The sequence below is a fragment of the Artemia franciscana genome, chromosome 16 (assembly GCF_032884065.1).
Source record: "Artemia franciscana chromosome 16, ASM3288406v1, whole genome shotgun sequence".
NCBI lineage: Eukaryota > Metazoa > Arthropoda > Branchiopoda > Anostraca > Artemiidae > Artemia > Artemia franciscana.
In genome coordinates, this window is record NC_088878.1 from 31,007,924 (window position 1) to 31,028,714 (window position 20,791).

General features: G+C 34.5%; 1 protein-coding gene across 2 annotated transcripts in view; it reads right to left on the reverse strand.

Moving 5' to 3' along the window:
* LOC136037336 (neuroligin-4, X-linked-like) overlaps positions 1–20,791 on the reverse strand; it is a 183,501-nt gene that overhangs the window by 75,951 nt on the left and 86,759 nt on the right. For both annotated transcript variants that reach the window (XM_065720008.1, XM_065720007.1), the window contains one exon: positions 5,692–5,888. In XM_065720008.1, the coding sequence (XP_065576080.1) occupies positions 5,692–5,888 (197 nt within the window). The remainder of the gene's footprint in view (positions 1–5,691; positions 5,889–20,791) is intronic.

Below are 20,791 nucleotides of genomic sequence, written 5' to 3' on the forward strand. Positions count from 1 at the left end.
AAACTGAAAAATAAGCTAAAATAAAGGTAAAAACCAATAAAAAACTAAAAAAAAAAAACTGAAAAAACTAAAAAAAGGCAAAAACTACAAAAAAAACTAAAAACTAATAAAAAAAGTAAAAAAGCTAAAAAACTAAAAAAACTAAAAAAACTAAAAAAAGGTAAAAAACTAAAAAAAATAAAAAATAAAAAAAAACTAAAAAAAAGGAAAAAACTGAAAAATAAGCTAAAATAAAGGTAAAAACCAATAAAAAACTAAAAAGAAAAAAAGGAAAAAACTAAAAAAAATTTTCATCTAAAAAACTAAAAAAAACTAAAAAAGGTAAAAACTAAAAGAACTAAAAAAGAAAAAAATAAATGACGAAACTCAAAGAGAAAGCGACCAGGACAAAAGGAATGTTCGATTAGCAATCAACAAAGCACCGGGAAGCACCGGGACACAGGGAGTATGAATGACGACCAGGACATAAGTAAAAAAAAAAATTAACAAAACTAAAAAGAAGTTAAAAACTACAAAAAAACTAAAAAGAAAAAAAAACTAAAAACTAATAAAAAAACTAAAAAATCTAAAAATCTAAATAAACTAAAAAAGAAAAAAAAGGAAAAAAATAAAGGAGAAAAACAAAACTAAAAAACGAATGTATATACAGACCGGTACACCGGGATACAAATGACGACCGGGACACAGGGAATATAAATGACGACCGGGACACAGGGACACAACTACAACGGGGACACCGGGGGAAACAGGGGGATATAAATGACGACCGGGACAAAAAAACTAAAAAGAAAAAAAAACTAAAAACTAATAAAAAAACTAAAAAATCTAAAAATCTAAATAAGCTAAAAAAGAAAAAAAAAGGAAAAAAATAAAGGAGAAAAACAAAACTAAAAAACGAATGTATATACAGACCGGGACACCGGGATACAAATGACGACCGGGACACAGGGAATATAAATGACGACCGGGACACAGGGACACAACTACAACGGGGACACCAGGGGAAACAGGGGGATGTAAATGACGACCGGGACACCGGGACAGGGAATGGTCGATTAGCAATCACCATCAACAAAGCTCAAGGGCAATCATTAGAATCATGAGGTATAGATCTGAATACAGATTGTTTTCCCATGGACCATTATATGTTGCATGTTCAAGAGTCGGTAAACCTGACAATCTATTTATATGCAAAGACAATGGGACAGCAAAGAATGTTGTATATTCGCAAGTTTTACGTAGTTAAAACCATATATATATATATATATATATATATATATATATATATCTATCTATATTCACAGGTGGGACATAGGGACACAACTACAATGGCGCGTAACTATTATGGCGCGTAACGACTTACGCGCGCGGGGGGGCTTGGGGGGGGCGCGAAGCGCCCCCACCAACTAGGTGTTGGGGTGGCGCGAAGCGCCACCCCAACAGCTAGTATATGTATATAAATAAGTTGTGTGTCTGTTGCCATTGTAGGCTCTTCAGTCATTTTACAATTAAACATTTTTCCGTCCACGATCTTCTTACAATTAAGAATTTGTCTAAGAACTATTTTCTTAAATACTTTTAATGACCTCATCATCATAACGAACATGACGACAACTAACTTCATTACGACATGACGACATGATGACATGACGTAACTCGAAAGTTGTGTGTCTGTTGCCCTTGTAGGTTTTTCAGTCATTTTATGATTAAATATTTTTCCGTCCACGATCTTCTTACAATTAAAAATTTGTCTTTGAACGATTTTTTCTTAAATACTTTTAATGATGTCATCGTCATAACAAACATGACGACAACTAACTTCATGACAACATGACGACATGATGGCATGACGTCACTCGACAGACAGAAAGACAGACACATCCACAGACAACTTATTTTTATATATATAGAAGATATATATATATATATACATATATATATATATATATATATATATATATATATATATATATATATATATATATATATATATATATATATATATATATATATATATATATATATAAATATATGTGTATATACATAAAGATTTGAAATATTAAAATATATATCTTTCTATATATAAAAATAAGTTGTTTGTCTGTCTGTCGACTGACGTCATTATAAGGTTTGAGCTTTATGTCGTCATGAAGTTAGTTGTCGTCATATTTGTTATGACGATGCTTAGTATATGACGTCATGATAAGTATTTAAGAAAATCATTCAAAGACAATTTTTTAATTGTAAGAAGATCCTTGAAAGAGAAATTTTTAATTGTAAAATGACTGAAGAACCTACAATGGTAGCAGCCGAGGAAGCTGCTCAAAGAGTCTATGCCAAAAGACCTGCGGCTGATAGAGAAAGTAAGAAAAGAAAGCATGCCGAGGAATCACAAGAACAGCATGAAAACCGCGCAGTTAGATGAAAATCCACCTGGACAGCGAGAGTCAAAACATATCAAAACTGAAAATGATAGCGATGATGATTAGGTTTGGGATTTTGACTTGGATAAGGTTATCAATGTCTACCAGATTTTAGTTAAAAAAAACAAAGGTTCGGCGATATGTATTTCATAGTGACGCTGAAAAATAAAGAAGAAAAAGAAAACTGAAAAAAGAAAAAAGGTAAAAAACTAAAAAAAAACTAAAAAGAAAAAACACTCAAAGAGAAATTACAGACTGGGACACAAATGACGACCGGGACAGAGGGAATATAAATGAAAACCTGACAATCTAATTATATGGACAGACAGTGTGACAGCAAAGAATGTTGTATATTCGTAAGTTTTACGTAGTTAAAAATCTATATATATAAAAATAAGTTGTTTGTTTGTGTGTCTGTCTGTCGACTGACGTTGTTTGTCCGCATATGACATCTGAATTATTTCATCATATACCAATTCAAAAACGAATGTATTCAAGCCGAAGTAGCTGAGTTGGTAAAGCATTATGATCCAGGCTCTAGGTCCGAGAGGTTCCAGGTTCGAACCTTGGTTTTAGCATTAATACAAAAGAAGAAAAAACTAAAAAAGGTAAAAACTACAAGAAAACTAAAAAGAAAATACTAAAAAAAAACAAAAAAAACTAAAAAAAGGTAAAAAAACTAAAAAGAAAAAAACTAAAAACTAATAAAAAACTAAAGAAAAAACTAAAAAACTAAAACTGAAAAAGAAAAAAAACAAAAAAAGGAAAAAACTGAAAAATAAAGGAGAAAAAGAAAACTAAAAAAATAAAAATAAAAAAAAATAAAAAAGGTAAAAACTACAAAAAAAAATTCTAAAAAGAAAAAAGAAGAAACTAAAAAAGCTAAAAAAGGTAAAAAACAATAAAAAAACTAAAATGAAAAAAAGGAAAAAAAAACAAAAATTTATTTCATCATATACCAATTCAAAAACGAATGTATATACAGACCTTGACACAGGGAATATAAATGACGACCGGGACACTCAAAGAGAAACTACAGACTGGGACACCGGGACACAAATGACGACTGGGACGTGTCTGTCGACTGACGTCATGTTTGTGTGTCGACTGACGTCATGTTTGTCTACTGACATCATTATAAGGATTGAGCTGTATGTCGTCATGAAGTTGTTTGTCGACGGACGAAATTACAGACTGGGACACAAATGACGACCGGGACACAAAGAATATAAATGACGACCGGGACACTCAAAGAGATATTACAGACTGGGACACCGGGACACAAATAACGACCGGGACACAGGGAATATAAATGACGACTGGGACACAGGGACACAACTAAAACGGGGACGCCGGGGGGCACAGGGGAGATATATAAATGACGATGGGGACACAGGAAATGTTTGATTAGCAATCACCATCAACAAAGCTCAAGGGCAATCATTAGAATAATGAGGTATAGATCTGAATACGGATTGTTTTTCCCATGGGCAATTGTATGCTGCATGTTCAAGAGTCGGTAAACCTGACAATCTATTTATATGTACAGACAATGGGACAGCGAAGAATATACATATATATATATATATATATATATATATATATATATATATATATATATATATATATATATATATATATATATATATATATATATATATATATTATATATATATATATATATATATATATATATATATATATATATATATATATATATATATATATATATATATATATATATATATATATATATATATATATATATATATATACATATATATATATATATATATATATATATATATATATATATATATATATATATATATATATATATATATATATATATATATATATATATATATATATATATATATATATATATATATATATATATATATATATATATATATATATATATATATATGGGGGCGAAACGCCCCCACCAACTAGGTGTTGGGGCGGTGCTTTGCGCCACCCCAACAGCTAGTATATTATAACAACCCATCGATACGTATTCAGTTTAACTTGAGATACGTACTCAAGTCAGTTTAATATATTGTTTCACATGGATCATATAGCCTATTTGCATGTCACCCAAAAAGAATGATCAAAAATCGAGATTCATTTTCTAGTTTGTTTATTGTTTCTTTGTTTTTACTGAGGCAGGATCTTTCAGTCAACGAGAGAAAGCAAAATTTACTAGGCTACTGCCTATGGAAGAGCTGACTTGATTTTCCGTGAAAAATTTAACTAAGCAGAGCACCAGATCCTTGAGTTTTATCGCCTGGGAGTTATCAATTAATTTGGAAATTCACACACAAAAGTTAAGAAAGAGTTGATTATTTTGTTGGACTAGAAAACATGGAAGTTCAATTTATAAGCTTTCAAAATAATTGATCTATTTTAAAAATGCATCCATCGAGGAGGTGCTGACTTCTCACCACCTGGTGCACATCTGGTAACTGCCAAGTGGTCCCCAAAAATCTACCACGCTGGGAAATGTTCAACCACACTTGGCACAGCCCCTAAAAATGCTTGACACAGTCCCTGAGAAGCTGGAGAAGTTTCACCAAACTTGCCCGTGCCACCTGGTATACATAATTTCTGAGAGGCGGCGACTCCTCGGCATCCATTTCTTTTAAAATTCATGGCTCAGTTGAAATTTTTTTTAAATAGTTTAACTTTAGCTCTATAAAACTTTTGGCACAATGTAATTATTTTCAGCAAGTTATTTTTTTTTTTTTACTTAATCTCCTTCAAAGTGTCAAGGATGTCAAAACAACAATAAGTTCCGTCCTGGAGTGATCTTTGGCTTATTCGCAAACAAAAACCATGATTTTCAAAAAATTTTGTTTTGATTGCTTCAAATTTATGAAGTTTTTAGGGCAGAACGACATTTTTGCCATTGCTGCCATACTGACCGTAAAAAAGAATAAGCAAACTAATTTTGTCGATCTAGCCCCAATACACCGTTAGAAGAGAGCTATTTCCAAACTGTTCTGTGCTATTTGTTTTCAGCTAAGACATTTTTTAATTTGCTCCAGCTACTACCAAAATAAAATACCCAACAAAAGTTTGAAGTATACCAAATAAAAGGCCTTTTCATAAAAGTTTGAAATCCTGATTTTCTCCAATTTTCAAATATATATGATTGTGTAAGTTTAAACTTAACCAGTTTCAACAATCAGTATTCCTTTTATCTATCGTTTGTACTTTAAATATTGATAAATATTGACCAATGCTTAAAATATCACACACCTACCATAGGTTAGGCTTTTCCAGTTGGTATATTCATTAATAATTGCAGCAGATATGGCGTCTATATTTGACTCGAAAACATTCCTGACAAACGTTCTTACAGCCCTGTTTCTATCTTCTTCAGTTAACCCATCAGCTAGCGTAGCTTCATTGAATCCATGCAAGCTTTCTGCTTGTGTTACTCCATACATTACATCATACCTTAAAAATAATGTTGATGAGCAGTCAAAATAACCGACATTTGGGTTTACTGTTGCAATCCACCTCCTGCCTCTACAAAAGGTATCTGCCAATTTTACAACGGTGTGCCTGTAAATGAACCACGGTTGAAGATGTCGGAGACGCGAAGCTAAAACACACTTAAATATGTTAAGGGATAACATGGTACCTTGCCTAACGCCTTTTTAACACGAATACACTCCCCTACAGTACTATCCCACTTCACCCTAACTGAAGAATTAGCATACCAATACTTAAGCATGGAAACAATAGAAAGATTAACACCTGTTACTGATAGAGAAAACAAAGCATTTGAATGAATTACAGTTTCAAAAGCACTAGATATGTCAACAGTCAAACAATACAGGGGACTTTTTTGAGCAACAGCTTGTTTCATTAGCCGACCCACAATATGGTGAGCTTGAACGCAGCCCATACCTTTTCTAAAACCAAGCTGGAAGGGCCTAAAATTGCACTTGGAGTTAATGGCCAGTAGCAGTCCATATTCAAATAGCTTTTGAACAAAACAAGACCCTTTGATGGGACGGTAATTAGAGCAAGCACTGGGGTCCTTACCCATATTAACTATGAGATATATACAACCGCAATAAAAACTATCCGGCGCAATGGACTGTGCCAAACACATCTGAAACAATAACTGCAAATGCTTCAGTAGTTCAGGACAATCATAAGCAAAAACTTGAAGCAAAGACAATCACTATTGACATAGAGCCGTATCAAACATAAAACAAGCAAAATTTGACGTGAGTAGGGTTGATGGCCCCTATGCTCTTTCAAGACCAGAACATTTTTTGTGCTTTACTGAGAACGAAATATGTTTTTTAATTTTTCACTTTTTTATTTTAATAATTATAAAATTATTAAAACTTTAAAGAATTAATATCAGCACTTGAAAATTCTTGTTCAAACGAGAGTGCGCTAGAAAAATATTTCACCTAGAACCGTCTGCAAGAATTTTTTTTTGGGGGGGGAGGGTTCAGCTAGAACCCTCCCTCCCCAGGAATTTTCCTGACGGGAGGATATTTATGCAGTAGTAACTTTTCATTGAGGGATTGTCTGCAGGGAGAAAAAATCTTCCATGGAAGGGGAGTCGGATTTTCTGGCATTATTTAAAAACAACCAAAAATTTAATTTTAAGACACTTTCATTTGAAATTTTTTTTTCAACTTAAAGTAAAAAGCAAAATGAAAACTTAAAGCGAACAGAAAATATAACTTACATGACTGGGGCTGCCATGCCCTCAACACAAAAAGTCAAACTTTTTGTTATATGATTTTTGGAATATAAATAACAAATTGGTTATCTCACAATTTCAATTGAATACGTTGCAGAAAAAGGGCATGTATGGGAGAGGAAGGTCTAGTTTCTCTCCATCACTTTTGACTCTTATAAGGGAACCGGAACTAGAACTTTTCCAATCAAATGAGCCTCTTCAAAAGATCACGCAACCACCCCTTCCATTAAACCCTTATATACCCCTGGGTCATGACTTTAATTCATATCATCAAATTCTGCGTGATTCTTTCAACCACAAAGGCCATGTTATATGATCTTTTGACTAAGTTTCGTTTAATTTTGGGGGTTTATATGTTACACTGATGAGTAATATAAGTTAAAAACTGCATACGAAGCGAGAAAGCTTTTAATCAGCTTTAGTTCAAACTTATTTTTAAGGCATTCAATACCTATGAATAAGCCAATTTGGCTTCAGTTCAGTGAAACAGGACTCGATTTCAACGAGGGTTGGGTTAAAGGAGTCTTCAGTTAAATTGGAATTTGTTAGAACAGGGGTTTAGCGTGTAACTCTGTAGCCCCATGTTTTCTGTTTTCCCAAAAAAAATTCTATTATTGTTTGTTTTATTCCCTGTCCGTTTTGGGCTTCATTTATTTTTGTGTAGTAATTTCTGGTCATTTTGATTTGGATTATTATAAGAATTTATTTCCGCTAGTCTTAGGTTTAATATTGGCTCTTTACTTTATGTTGAAAATTTTGTTTCAGGAATAATATTTTTAATTAATTTTAAGAAAGCACACGTAATGTATTAACTACAAAGTTTTAGATTAATTTCGGTTCTATTGATTTTTGACACCCAGAAATGGACCAAAAGTTGATTTTCTTTGATTAATTAACTATCAGTGTGAGTAAACTGAACCTAGGGAATTGTGACGAAAACAACTAATTCAGAAGGAAAATTGATTTTTGGGTTTTTAATTTTCCAAGTTTTTGCAACTATTGTTGCAAAAAACTAAATTTTTTGCTCATCAGCATGAAATTATAAAGCCTATGTGGAAATGTTTGCCACAGCAACTAGAAATCCATACACTGGTCCTAATATCAGTCTGAAGTCAGGGGACTTTTTTGTTATCTAAATTCTCAAAGTTTGGAAATTTTCAACACAGATTTTTATCACTCAACGTTCAGAAAAGGTCTGATTTGTCTAAGAAAAAATTCAAACCAAAAGTTTCTAAATACATAGTGAAAATAGCTTTTGTGTCGTCTCTCCACTAAAGCAGGTATTAACCTTTTTCAAACCAAACAATAACCAACTACGAGTGTAGAAAATATCACTAAATGGAAACAACAAAATAAGCAAAGTGTTAAAACCATTATAGTGTGTAGATAGTAAGAGGTGGCGTGAACCCCCCTCCCCCCGTGAAAAACCCCCCTTCGGAAAATACTACCCGGGAAATACCACTTCGCAGAAAGTAGTCCCCCCGGAAAATACCTACCATAGAAAATCCCCACCAGAAAAATAGCCCTTGTGACTGGTTGGTCTCCAATCACTTTCGGCTTATAAAAAATGATTATAACTTCCTGGGGATTATAAAACAATTCCTGCCCCACCCTCCTCTTGTTTCTCCCTTAAAGCTGATTCTGTATTTTTCTGAAGGCTCAATGAGAGCTGATATGTTTTGGCATTAAAATGGTTTGTGTGTACCTGAACAACCGAGTAACTGAACCAGAAGTAACTGAACCCCTGTACCTGAACCACCGTGTAACTGAACCACCCTACAACTGAATCAAAGTGCAACTGAACCACTGTATAATTGAACATCCATGCAATTGAGCCCTAGTTTGAGTGAATCACCGGGCAACTGAACCCCTGTGCATCTGTACCACGGTGCAATTGAACCACCGTCCAACTAAACCACCATGCAACTGAACCACGTATTACTGAACTCTCGTGCAACTCACCCAGCATAACAATGGGTTAAACACAAGTTGGACAATTTATTTTCAACCCTTGTTGGAATTGTTTCCATTTTAAAGTCATGATATAAATGACTGTCAAGAAAATTAATAAAGATGGCTCTGTTTTGATGCCATAAAAACAAAAAAATCATACGCTACAAAGTCTCAAAGCAGATTTATTTCTCCTTTTTATGTACGTTAAGGGGAAAGAGTTCTCTCGCCCTGTCATTGTCTACAGATTTTGGCGTCTAAAGGGAATATCCTCCCATGTAAAATACCCCCTCTTGGAAAATATGGTTTTCCAAATTGAATATTTTATTCGAGTTCCGCTATTTTTTTACTTAGCTGAGAAGTGACAAGGAAGGTGGAAAAGAGGAATTTATACTGATGCCCCCCCCCCTCCATGAAAAAGAATGCTCCTTTCATGGAAAATAGTCCAGCAACTCCCCCCTTCAGAAACCTCCGAGGCAAAAAAGTTGTATGTTTACCAATAACAAACACTGTCTGTAAGCAATGGACAAATTACAAAAAAAAGGTACTTAAACCTCTGCATCGGGGTTCTCTGATTTTTTTTTTTTTTTTATAGCAAGGGATAGATACCTCAAAGGGTGAATTTTAATGCCAAAAATCTCAGCTCTCATTGAGCCTTCAGATAAATACAGAATCAGCTCCAAGGGAGACACGAGAGGAGGATGGAGGCATAAATTGTTTTATAATTCCCAGACAGTTCTAGTCTTTTTTTGTAAGTTGAAAGTGATTGGATACCAACCAACCGCAAGGGATATTTTTCGGGGGAAATATATTTCAGTAGGAGATGTTTTCCAGGGAGGGGGGTGGTTTGTACGAGGCAATATATTACCCGTTCAGGTGCTTGGTGTTCAGTAACACGGTGGTTTATTTGCAATGGAGCCCACTAAAATGTCCGCTTTGAAGTCTCTCTCTCTCTCTCTCTCTCTCTCTCTCTCTCTCTCTCTCTCTCTCTCTCTCTCTCTCTCTCTCTCTCCTCTCTCTCTCTCTCTCTCTCTCCTCTCTCTCTCTCTCTCTCTCTCCTCTCTCTCTTTCTCTCTCTCGAAGACCCCTTACAGTTGTTTAAGTGCCTTTTCAAGTTTGTAATTTGTCCATTGCTAACAGATAGTATTTGTTATTGAAAACATTCAAACATTTTTCGCGTGGGATTTTTCCTAACGGGAAGGGAGAATCTGGACGATTTTCCATGAGAAGGAAAATTTTTGCATGGGGGAGGAGGGGCAAGACTTACACATAAAGTCCTCTTTACCGTTTTCCTTAGTAGTTCTCAACTAAACTAAAAAATAACACAACTCAAATAAAATTTTCAAGTTTGGGAAACCATATTTTCCACGAGGGTGTATTTTCCAGGAGAGGGTTTCCCGTGGGAAAAGGGATTTTGCAAGGAGGGGATAAACGCAGATACCTGTAGACAATGACAAGGTGAAGGGAACCCCCTTTAAAAAAATATAAAAAGGAGAAACAAATCTGGGTTTAAGGGTTTGTGACATTCAATTTTTCTTTGTTTTGTGATAACAAGACAGAGTTGTTTTTCTTATAAATTATCCTGACAGTCACTTAATATCATTATTTTATAAAGCAAGCACTTCCAAGTAGGTTGAACATGTAAAGAATCTAACTTGTGCTTTACTCAATGTAAGCACGTTGGTTGGGTTGCCCGAGGGGTCATTTGCACGGTGGTTCAACTGCATGAAGGCTCAGTTTCACAGAGGTTCAACACGGGGTTTAGTTAAATGGGGTTGAGTTTTGCGAGGGTTGAGGTGCACAACGGTTGAGTCAAATAGGATCAGCTTCATGAAGATTCAGTTACATGAGGGTTCAATTGCACGGGAATTCAGATGCGTGGGGGCTCAGTTGCCCGATGATTCAGTTGCACGGTTATTCAGTTACAGTGGTTCAGTTTCTTATGGTTCTGTCGCATGGTGGTTAGGTTGAAATAGAACCGTTACAACTGTAACGTAATAACAGAGGAAAAAGATATTTCAACTTTAAATTAGTAGGAATGGATATTTTGCTAAGGTTTGGGATTGCCTCTTCCTCCAATGTAAATAATTAAACCATTCGACTTTTTTGTCCCAAATATATATTTCAAAAACTTTATAAAGACACTTAATATTTTTTAAGTCACAAAACAAAATGTCACATACACAAAAAAATGCAGAATGATTTTTTTCAGTAAATGGTTATTTTAGCTATTGATTTTTTGGTTTATTCTAGCTAAAAATTTAAATTGATTATAGTAGGCTTAGGTAGCGCTAGAAGTATTCATTGGTGGAAATAAGTGTTTATAGCAGTAATAGTAGTAGTTTTGGTTTAGTTTTGGGACGAAAAGTCACTATTTTTAGAAGATAATTTTTAGCTAGAAACGAAGTTGCTAATGTTAGGTGGTAATGTTTTTGTTGTTGTTAATGTGATCTTAGGTTGTAATCTAATGTTTTCAGTAGGATTCTTTGAAGGAGATTTTAATTTTTTGACTCTAAAAAAACAAGTTCCTTTGTTTCTACATTGAATTTTTAGTTTTAGAAATGGTAGTTAATGGTAGTTTCCATATGAAAACATCTTCCATGGCAAAATCCTCCCATGTAAATCTCTCCCCTGGCCCCCCTGCAAGAAAAAGTCCCTCCTGAAAACGTCTGTATGCTTCCAAATAAACAACACTATTTGTAATCAATGGGTAAAATTTATGACTTGCAGCCCTTCCCCCAGGGATTGTGGGGGATTAAGTCATCTTCATAAACATAGTTATTATATTTTCGATTATGCTGAACAAAAGGGCTGTCTCAGATTTTTATCAGGTAACTTTGGGAAAAAAATGAGCGTGGGCGGGAGCCTAGTTGCCCTCCAATTTTTTTGATTTATCTATTGAAATTGAATTTCTGGTTTCTAGAGTTTCGGTTCCTATTGAGCCGGGTCACTCCATACTTACAGTCTGGAGTGACCCGAACTGTTTGATATTCAAGGTGTATATCCAAGCGAAATAACAACAGAGAAATAATAACGGCACTCAAATTATGTTTTGTAGCTAATATTTTATACGTGAACTTTCTCTTGGATGGAAAAAAATTCATAGACTTACCCCTCTTCTATTTATTACATTTTCCCCAGGTCAACTTACACATCATTTACATATTCCACTTAGATTAAGTTCCCTAGGTCTTTCAAACCAGTGTTTGCTCTGTCAATCAAAAGGGATGAACTACTTTTATCTCTCAGAGATGACTTTTGAAGCGAACCCCAAAAAGACTAAGATATATTGATCTTTGTTTCCTACACTGACAGTTGGCCTGCATAATACTCGGCATATGCAAATTAGATCGAGGGCTAAAGAGTTTGACTCAACAGAGTGTAAACATATGGCTTTGAACTTTTTTCTCTTTTCTTTAGTTGCTACACAGAAACAAATAAAAAAATAAATATGAAAATCAGAAAATATTAATCAGTATATTTTTAATCTTAAGAAGACTCGGAATGAAATTTCGAGCAGAAAATTCTGATTATTATTATTAAAAGTGCTTGATTACCTGTTATCAATACTTGGAACCCATGACTACTACTGATGTAAACAACTCACTGCTGCACTGACGACCATAAAAGCTGCGCACACTCCTCATTCAGCCCAATCTATTCCCTCTCTAAATCAGTTCCAGCTTCCTTTTGGTCCTTTCTTTTAGCCTCACCCGCCCTAACATAGGATGGGAATTTATTACTTCTTGTCTTCCGCTTATTCTACTTTTTGATTATTAACCGTATAGGTTACATTTGTCTTAACTCATTGCTTATATTTATAACTTCACATAATTAATATTACTTCGCCACAAGCAAGTCTGACAGTTATGCCAGGAGCAGGCCTTAAGTGGGAAATACAGCCAGCATAGGCCACCTGGTTTTACTAGGCTTTATTTAGATTGGCTCTTTCGCTCCATCCTCCATATCCTGGTAGGCTCCAGCAAGGCAATTTGGGCAAAATCTACCAGAACAAAAGTAATTTTTCGGCTCTAGATCTAATCCTTGTACAAATCCATCCCACTATAATATAAATTAAGAAAAATGATTCTTTCAAATTTTTACTGTTCTCTTATTTGTAGTTGTCAATAAAATAAAGGATATAGTAGCTAATACTATAGATCTTTATGATCTAACACCTGCCAAAACTGCTTCTGTTGGTGAGGGCTGACTTAGTGATGGTCTGGTTGTGACAGGCCTGGTTGTCCCCAAGTGTATCTGCGTTATGGAAGACAGACCGTTTGTTTTGGAATACATGTTGACCGTGTGCTTGGCAAAGACCTTGACTGTAAGCATGGCAAAGACCTTATAGCTCCTAGGCCTTGGCCCTCATATTGTACTTTTATCCACTCTGTAGAAAAAAATGTAAAGTTGATCTACAACCTGAGAAATAACCTCCACTCAGAGATATTCAATCCCAACCCCATTGGCATCGGCTTACTGGGCCTTTTTGTCACTGTTTTCGCTCCTGACGTTTTAATTTCTAGGTATTAAAACGGAGTATACCTCCATAACTTGCTATACTCTGGAAATACAAGGCTTCGAGCCCGCCAAAGCCACGCGAATGGTGTATCTTTATTAGCTTTTACCTTTAACTGACAACAACTGTCCATATTTTCACACTGTAATCCACCTTTAATGTTTATCTAGCTATGTTTACACCGTGACCCCGCCCATTCTATTATCCATTCTATTGGCCAGCTGCACAGTAAAAATATGTGGCTGAAACTGACAGTTCTATCAACTTCTAGGTATTAAAACGGAGTACTTCCTGGCACTTCCCATTGCACTTCCTGCTGAAGGGCCATGAAACGGAGATCAGCACCGCCGGTAGGGACTGTTAAAGTCTAATGCCGTATCCTTTACCTTTACTTTTTATAACTCCATAGCTTGATACACTCCGAAAATAAAAGGCTTCGAGCCCGCCAAAGTCATGCCAATGTACCTTTATTAGCTTTTACCGTTAACTGACAACAATTGTCCATATTTTTACACTGTAATCCACTTTCTTGTTTATCTAGCTATGGTTAAAACCTGTGACCGACTCGAGTCACATGTTTCCCGTTTCTCCCCCAAGATCTACGATCCTACAAAAGTGATTATTGTCTGGGTTTTGTCACAATTTTTAAAAGGAAATTGAACTAAATGAGCAAGAACTGTGTCTATTGTCAAGAGACATTATAGTGAGGGACAAGTAACTTAAAATCCAAAGATTTTATTGAAATTTATTTTCGTTTGATTCTTTGAGATAAACTTCCCTCCCTTTTATTACATAGTTATTAATTGTTTATAATCAGTTAGATAAAAAGGGGAATGCAAATCTCACATGGCTCGGGGCTAATTGAAAAAAAATAAATTCATAACATGTTGTTTTTATTTATTATTTTCAGATAATCTGTTTTTTTGTAGATCTTGTGTATCATTATCCTTTATCCTCGTGAATTACTCTGTTTGTCTTGATGTTAAGTATTTAATGTTGTTCTTGTGTTTCATTCTACAAGAGAGTCCTTGGCCAATAGGATGAAAGACAAAAAGATAAGCGCAGGATATTGATTGGATAAGACGCTCAGAGCTGGACCAAAATATCCTTTAACTGAAAAAAGGATACTGAAATGGTGTATGCCAAGGGTCCCTTTAAGCTCCAGTAAACCCTAGTAGAAGCAAAGAATACTTAAGGGTTTTTTTCAGAATCTGAAATTTTGGAATTTTCTGAGAATTCTCGAGGTCATTTAATAGATGAGAGGACAGCACTATGTATTTAAAACAAAAATGTAGATTTTATTTCACTTTTCTATAAATTATGTTAAATTAAATCACATCTGAGGCGAACTAAATTTTGCGACATCAAATGCTTTTACACAAATGGTTATAATTTATATTGTAAATTATATATGTATTTATTTATAACCCATAATAAAAATAATGAAGTGATGGAGTACATTGAAAAAAAGAAAAAAAGAAACAGCATATCGTAATTACATTCTAAAATACGAACAAAAATAATTCCACATCAAAAAACAACATTTTGCCATACAACAGACTACAGATATTTCCTGTATATGTGAGATATATATCTATATGTGTATGTGTTGCTCCTCACTTTCAACTGAATAAAGATATTTTTTATTTCAATTTCTCATTATTTTTCAAATCATGCCCAGACTTAACTAAGATATGATGTGTGCTACCAGCTTAATAAATGCACAATTTATTGTTGTTTAATTGTCTGTACTAATAATTGTAAATTGGTTTGTAGCTTCCTGCTTTTCCAATCCTGCTTGACACTTCAAACATCGGATTGTAAGTAAAATATTTGACAAGGATTAATTATTTTTGACATTTTTTAATTGACATTTGACATTCATTGACATTTTCATCAGTTTATTTTTTTATACTAAAAATTGTTACCATCAGTTTCATATTAGAAACTCCTGAACAAATGCATATTTAGTTTCAATAAATTTTTTATCAAAATAATAGGCTATGCTTATTATTTAGTCAAATTCATATTGACTAAATTTATATTGACTTATTATTCAGTCAAATGCAGGATTATTTAGTCAAATCTTCGTTAAACAATAGTATAATTATTGTAAACAATAGTAAACAATAGTTTAATAAGAGTTAACCCAATAGAAATTGGGCTGGGCAGAAAAGAATTCATACAACGCTGATTTTCTCTCAGCAATAAGAAAAGAGAGATTAATTTTCTCTCTTTCTATTGCTTACGTACGATTAGGGTGGGTAACAATAGTTTTCTCATGGTGGATTTGCGACTGCTGATTGTGTCTTCTAGGCAGTGCCTATTATTTTAATAAAAATTTTATTTTTCTAGCTGACTGACCAGGTACTCTAGGTTACACTTTACCGTACATCAAACTGAAAGTACCTGACTTAAAAACTGGTCAAGATCTGGGACAAACAAAGAGGGGGAATTAGGTTTATAAGGACCTCAGCTAGTAAAAGGCTTTCTCAATCGACGTGACTTAAGTATTAACATTATTATAAAAGATAGACTATCATAGGCGTAGCTAGAGATGGGTAGCTATGTGGACATCAGCTCCCACGGCCACTAAAACCTATATTCTATTTTCATAACGCAATATGTATATATTATAAATACCACATATAATTATATAAAACTAACTAGAGTCTAAAATTAGCGTGATATGAAAACTCCCAAAAATAAATAATAATATTTATAGTTTATTGTGAATTATTTTATTTAAAATTTAATTTATAAAATTTAAGTAAGTGCATTTGATGTATTTTGATGTATAATAAAGGGGCAATCCTAAATTATGTTGGAAGGTTACATGTTATAAAGGAAAAAACACCGTTCACAATAAATTGTGAATGTTAGTTTTTGTACATTGGAGCGTTCATATCATGATCAATATCTCTCGTTTCTTTTTCTTACTTCCTTTCTCCTTTCTATTTTTCTCATGTCGAATTTAGTTTTTTTTTAGGATTTCGAAGTCAGGCCTAAAAGTCGAATCTGAAAGTTCTTACGAAATTGACATTGTCTGTACTGCGTTACAAGATTGCAACCACAGTGAGACATAATTTTGACTCGTTTCCACTATGGTTGAGCCCCTATAGACTTATATACAGAAGACAGTGTAAATATCGTAAGTGTATAGTTACGTATGGAAGTGTGCGTGTTAATTCTCTTAGTCTCATGTGAAAATATGCCACTGCGCAGGACGCAGTAAAGCAAGAGACTTAACTCTCAAAACATAAACTTCAAAAGGAAAAAAATACATTCTAGATTATTCCAAGATCTACGAGTATTTCTTTCATAAATATAATTTATAATGGAGTTTTAAAAGCTTAGAGAGCAAATAGGCTTACAACTTTCTTTCTCTTCTGAAAACACATTTTAGCTGAGGGAAAGCGTTAAGTTTACAAAGCGGAGAGCAATCGTCACAAAAATCATACGAATAAAATCTATACCCATGGAGTTTTTCTATTGACAATATGGTCCTAATTTTAAACTCTTGGAAAAGTTGAATGACCCTCTATCCACTCTACAGAAAAGAAAGTTAATTTGAAAACGAAATTGAGATTATTCGAGCGGAAGAGCTAGGTCAATAAAAAGGTACTTGATGATGGACTGTCTGAGATTGTTGCTGTTATTTTTGCCAAAAAAATTAGTAATGTTATACAAAATGTACCTGTCATATTTACATTTTCTACAAGTGAAAGCAACCTACTCAAATCGTTCATTGTGACTTTACATATATCATTGCACCATTAGGTATGAGAAATATAAGATATAGGATATATTTTCCAAGTAAAAAAAAAAAAAAAACAAGAAAGAAATATTAAACAGTTTGTAATAATGAACTATAAGTAAGGAGCGACCCGGCTCACTAGTAACCGAAACTTTAAAACACTGATTTTTTATACCAATAGATAAATAAAAAAAATGCCTTATTATGCTGATTTCAAATATATAAGTTTCATTAAGTTTAGTCTTACCAAGGAACAGCTACGAGCCTGAGAAAATTTACATTATTTTCGAAAAAAGGGGAAAACACCCCCCAAAAGTGATAGAATAATAATGAAAGATACACCAATAGATTCAGCGTCTCAGAAAACTCTACTTTAGAGGTTTCAAGCTCCTATCTGCAAGAATGTAGAGTTTTGTTGTTTTTTTTTTGCCAGAAGAAAAATAGCGAATGCGTGTTTATTTATTTATTTTTTTTTGCTTATATTCCCATTGGTCATCTTGTATATCCAGTGGTCCTTGAATATTATGAAAGGGCTCTTTAGAACGGAACTTAAGAGTTCTAGCACCCTTTTCAAGTGACCAAAGAAATTCAAGGTCAAATAGGCCCCCTCCCCCACTCATTTTCCCAAAAAATCTTCCGATCAAAAATTCTGAGATAGCCATTTGGATCATCATAGTTGAAAGGCCCAATAACAATGTCTTTGGATGTAATATGACCCCGGCCCCTCCACAGCCCCAGGTGAAAGATCTTCAAGTTACATAATTTGCAAATTGTTTACGCATAGTATTTGTTATTGGAAAGTATGCATACATTTTTGGCGGGGGTGAAATTTCTTCTTTTTTTGTTTCACAGGGGAATTTTCCATGATGAGGAAAGTTCTTCAGGAGATAGTTGTCCGGGAAATTATACACTGGTGGAATTTGCAAGAATTTTTGTATATGTCTTGCTTTCTATTTTCCGGCTTAGTTTTACGCATGGAGTTGTTGAGGATAATTGTCCGGGGTAAATTTTTGCTGGTATTGAATAGTCTAGTGAATATTTCATTGGTACTCTCATTGGAGGTGTATTTCTCGGTGAATGTGGGCCCACATTTCCTGGCCTTATTAAAAAAAATATTAGAAATTAAATAGAAAAACAAGTTTTTTCGTATGAAGGTATGAAACAGCACTAAAACTTAAAACCAGCAGAGATTATTACGTATATGAATGGGGCTGCCTCCTCCTCAACACCTGGCTCTTCACTCCTAAGTTTAAATTTTGTCCCAATTCTTTTTGTCCTAATTCTGTTCGTTCTAAGTTTTAATGTTTCTTTATATTTTCAGTTGAAAAACTTGTTTTATTTAATGACTCGAAAGGAGTAATTACTACTGAAAAAGTAGCTTACGGACAGCAACTAAAACCCAAACCCGAAATAAAATAAGAGAGGGAAGGAGGATGAGAGACACTTTGTGAAGGACTCTGCTTCCAGGATGAATGTTGGTCATTTATACTGCAAAAGTCTGATGAGAATTAATATTCTGTCAGTATTTTTTTTATTTATATTTATTTTGCCTTTTTATTGTATTTTCTAGGAGTTTATATAATACAACTAGGGAAAAACGTTCAGTTCTTAAACTGTTTTGACAGTAAAAACACAGCTTCATTAGCTTCTAGTTATCTACTACTGCTACTACTACTATTGCCGACATCACACCGCAGCACCAAGCCACATACTCCCAACACAGGAACGTCCGCTCCTTCTCGATCCCTATCTATTCAATGCCTCTCTCTTTACACCCTCCTAGAAAGCTCTTTCCCTTAAATCTTTCCTTATGACATCCTCCCACCCCAACTGAGTACGACTTGTTTTCTGGTTAGCCCGAGACGGTTGGCCAGAAAGGACTATCTTTGGCAAGCTGTCACCAGGGAGTCTTTTTTTGGGGGGAGGGGGGGCAAGTTGGTGTGGGGGTGTATCTATTCACCTCCCCCAATAATGTTGAAAAAAAATGTCATATATCTCATGCCTCTTGACTATCCGGGTTTGGACCCCTATTGTCTTCCCAATAAGAATGCCCTTGGCTGTCACCCTTCAACCGCTAAACGTACCCTAGCCATCTCAAGATTTCTCTTATTGTAGCCCTAGTGAGCAGGATTGTGCCACATTTTTCATAAAGCTCGCTTTTTTAAATACGGTCAGTCAGTCGTGTACCCAAAACTATCCGTAGATAATTTCTCTGGAAAACATCTAGCAAATCTTTCACCGTTTCTCGGAGCACCCATGCTTCAGAACCATCTTTGACCCCTGTAATCAATGCAGCTTCCAAGGTTATGTAGCTTCCAAGGCTTATGTAGCTTATGTAGCTTCAATGGCTTATGTAGCTTATGTAGCTTGTATAGCCTATACATAGCTTATGTATAGCCTATACATAGCTTATGTAGCTTATGTAGCTTATGTAGCTTCAAGGCTTATGTAGCTTATGTAAAGGCTTATGTAGCTTCCAAGGCTTCCAGGCTTATCTTCTTATTCTGCCAAACTTTTGTCAACTTTGAAAAAAAAAAACCTGGGCCTTCGTTGTTCTATTTTTAGCATCCTCAATGCACCACAGCTAGTGAAGCTGTCCACTTGATCAATCTTTATTGCTACCCAATGTCACCTTTTCATGTTCACTTATTCTTAGCCCTAGAGAGTTAGTCTTCTAAATATTAATTTTCCCCATCTATTCTAGTAACCTCAACTCGTAAATCCTCTAAAAGCTCATACATTTTCCTCACACTTTCGTCTAGGATAGTTAAATCATCAGCATAATCTATGTCCAAGGGAGTTTTGTTTTCCCATTTGACTCCATGTTCTCCCTTTGTCTTTCCTTCGCTCCTTAAGACAAATTCCATCAAAATTATCCTTATAAATGGGATAGAACACACACTGCCTAACTCTTGACTGAATACAAAACCAGCTGCTAGCCTAATTTCCCACCTCAACCGCAGCGGTGCTATTCTCGCACATACCACTAATCATTTTAATGTTTTTGTCTGGTATACCATAAAAGGATAAGACCTTCGCTAAAGCTCTTCTATTAGCTGAACCAGACACTTGGTCATGATCTATAAAACCAAGGGCTAGAAGTGTTTGATGACTCAGGCACATCTTAATTATTAACCTTAGAGTAAAAAGTCTAAAACCATAGTTCTCTTCTCTTAAAATTATTTTTAACTCTGGGAAGCCGCAGGCCGCTAACTTGCTTTTTGGCCATTTTGTCTCAAAATTTTTAGCAAATCATTTATTTTTACATTTATGTGATGTTACTAAGTCGCAGAAACAGCCATTTCTCAATTAGTCTTGCTTGGTAATGAACACCTGGCACCAAGTTCCTTAGACGCTTATACATGCAGCCTAAAACCGTTGTTCTTGGTATCTCAGTCATGCTG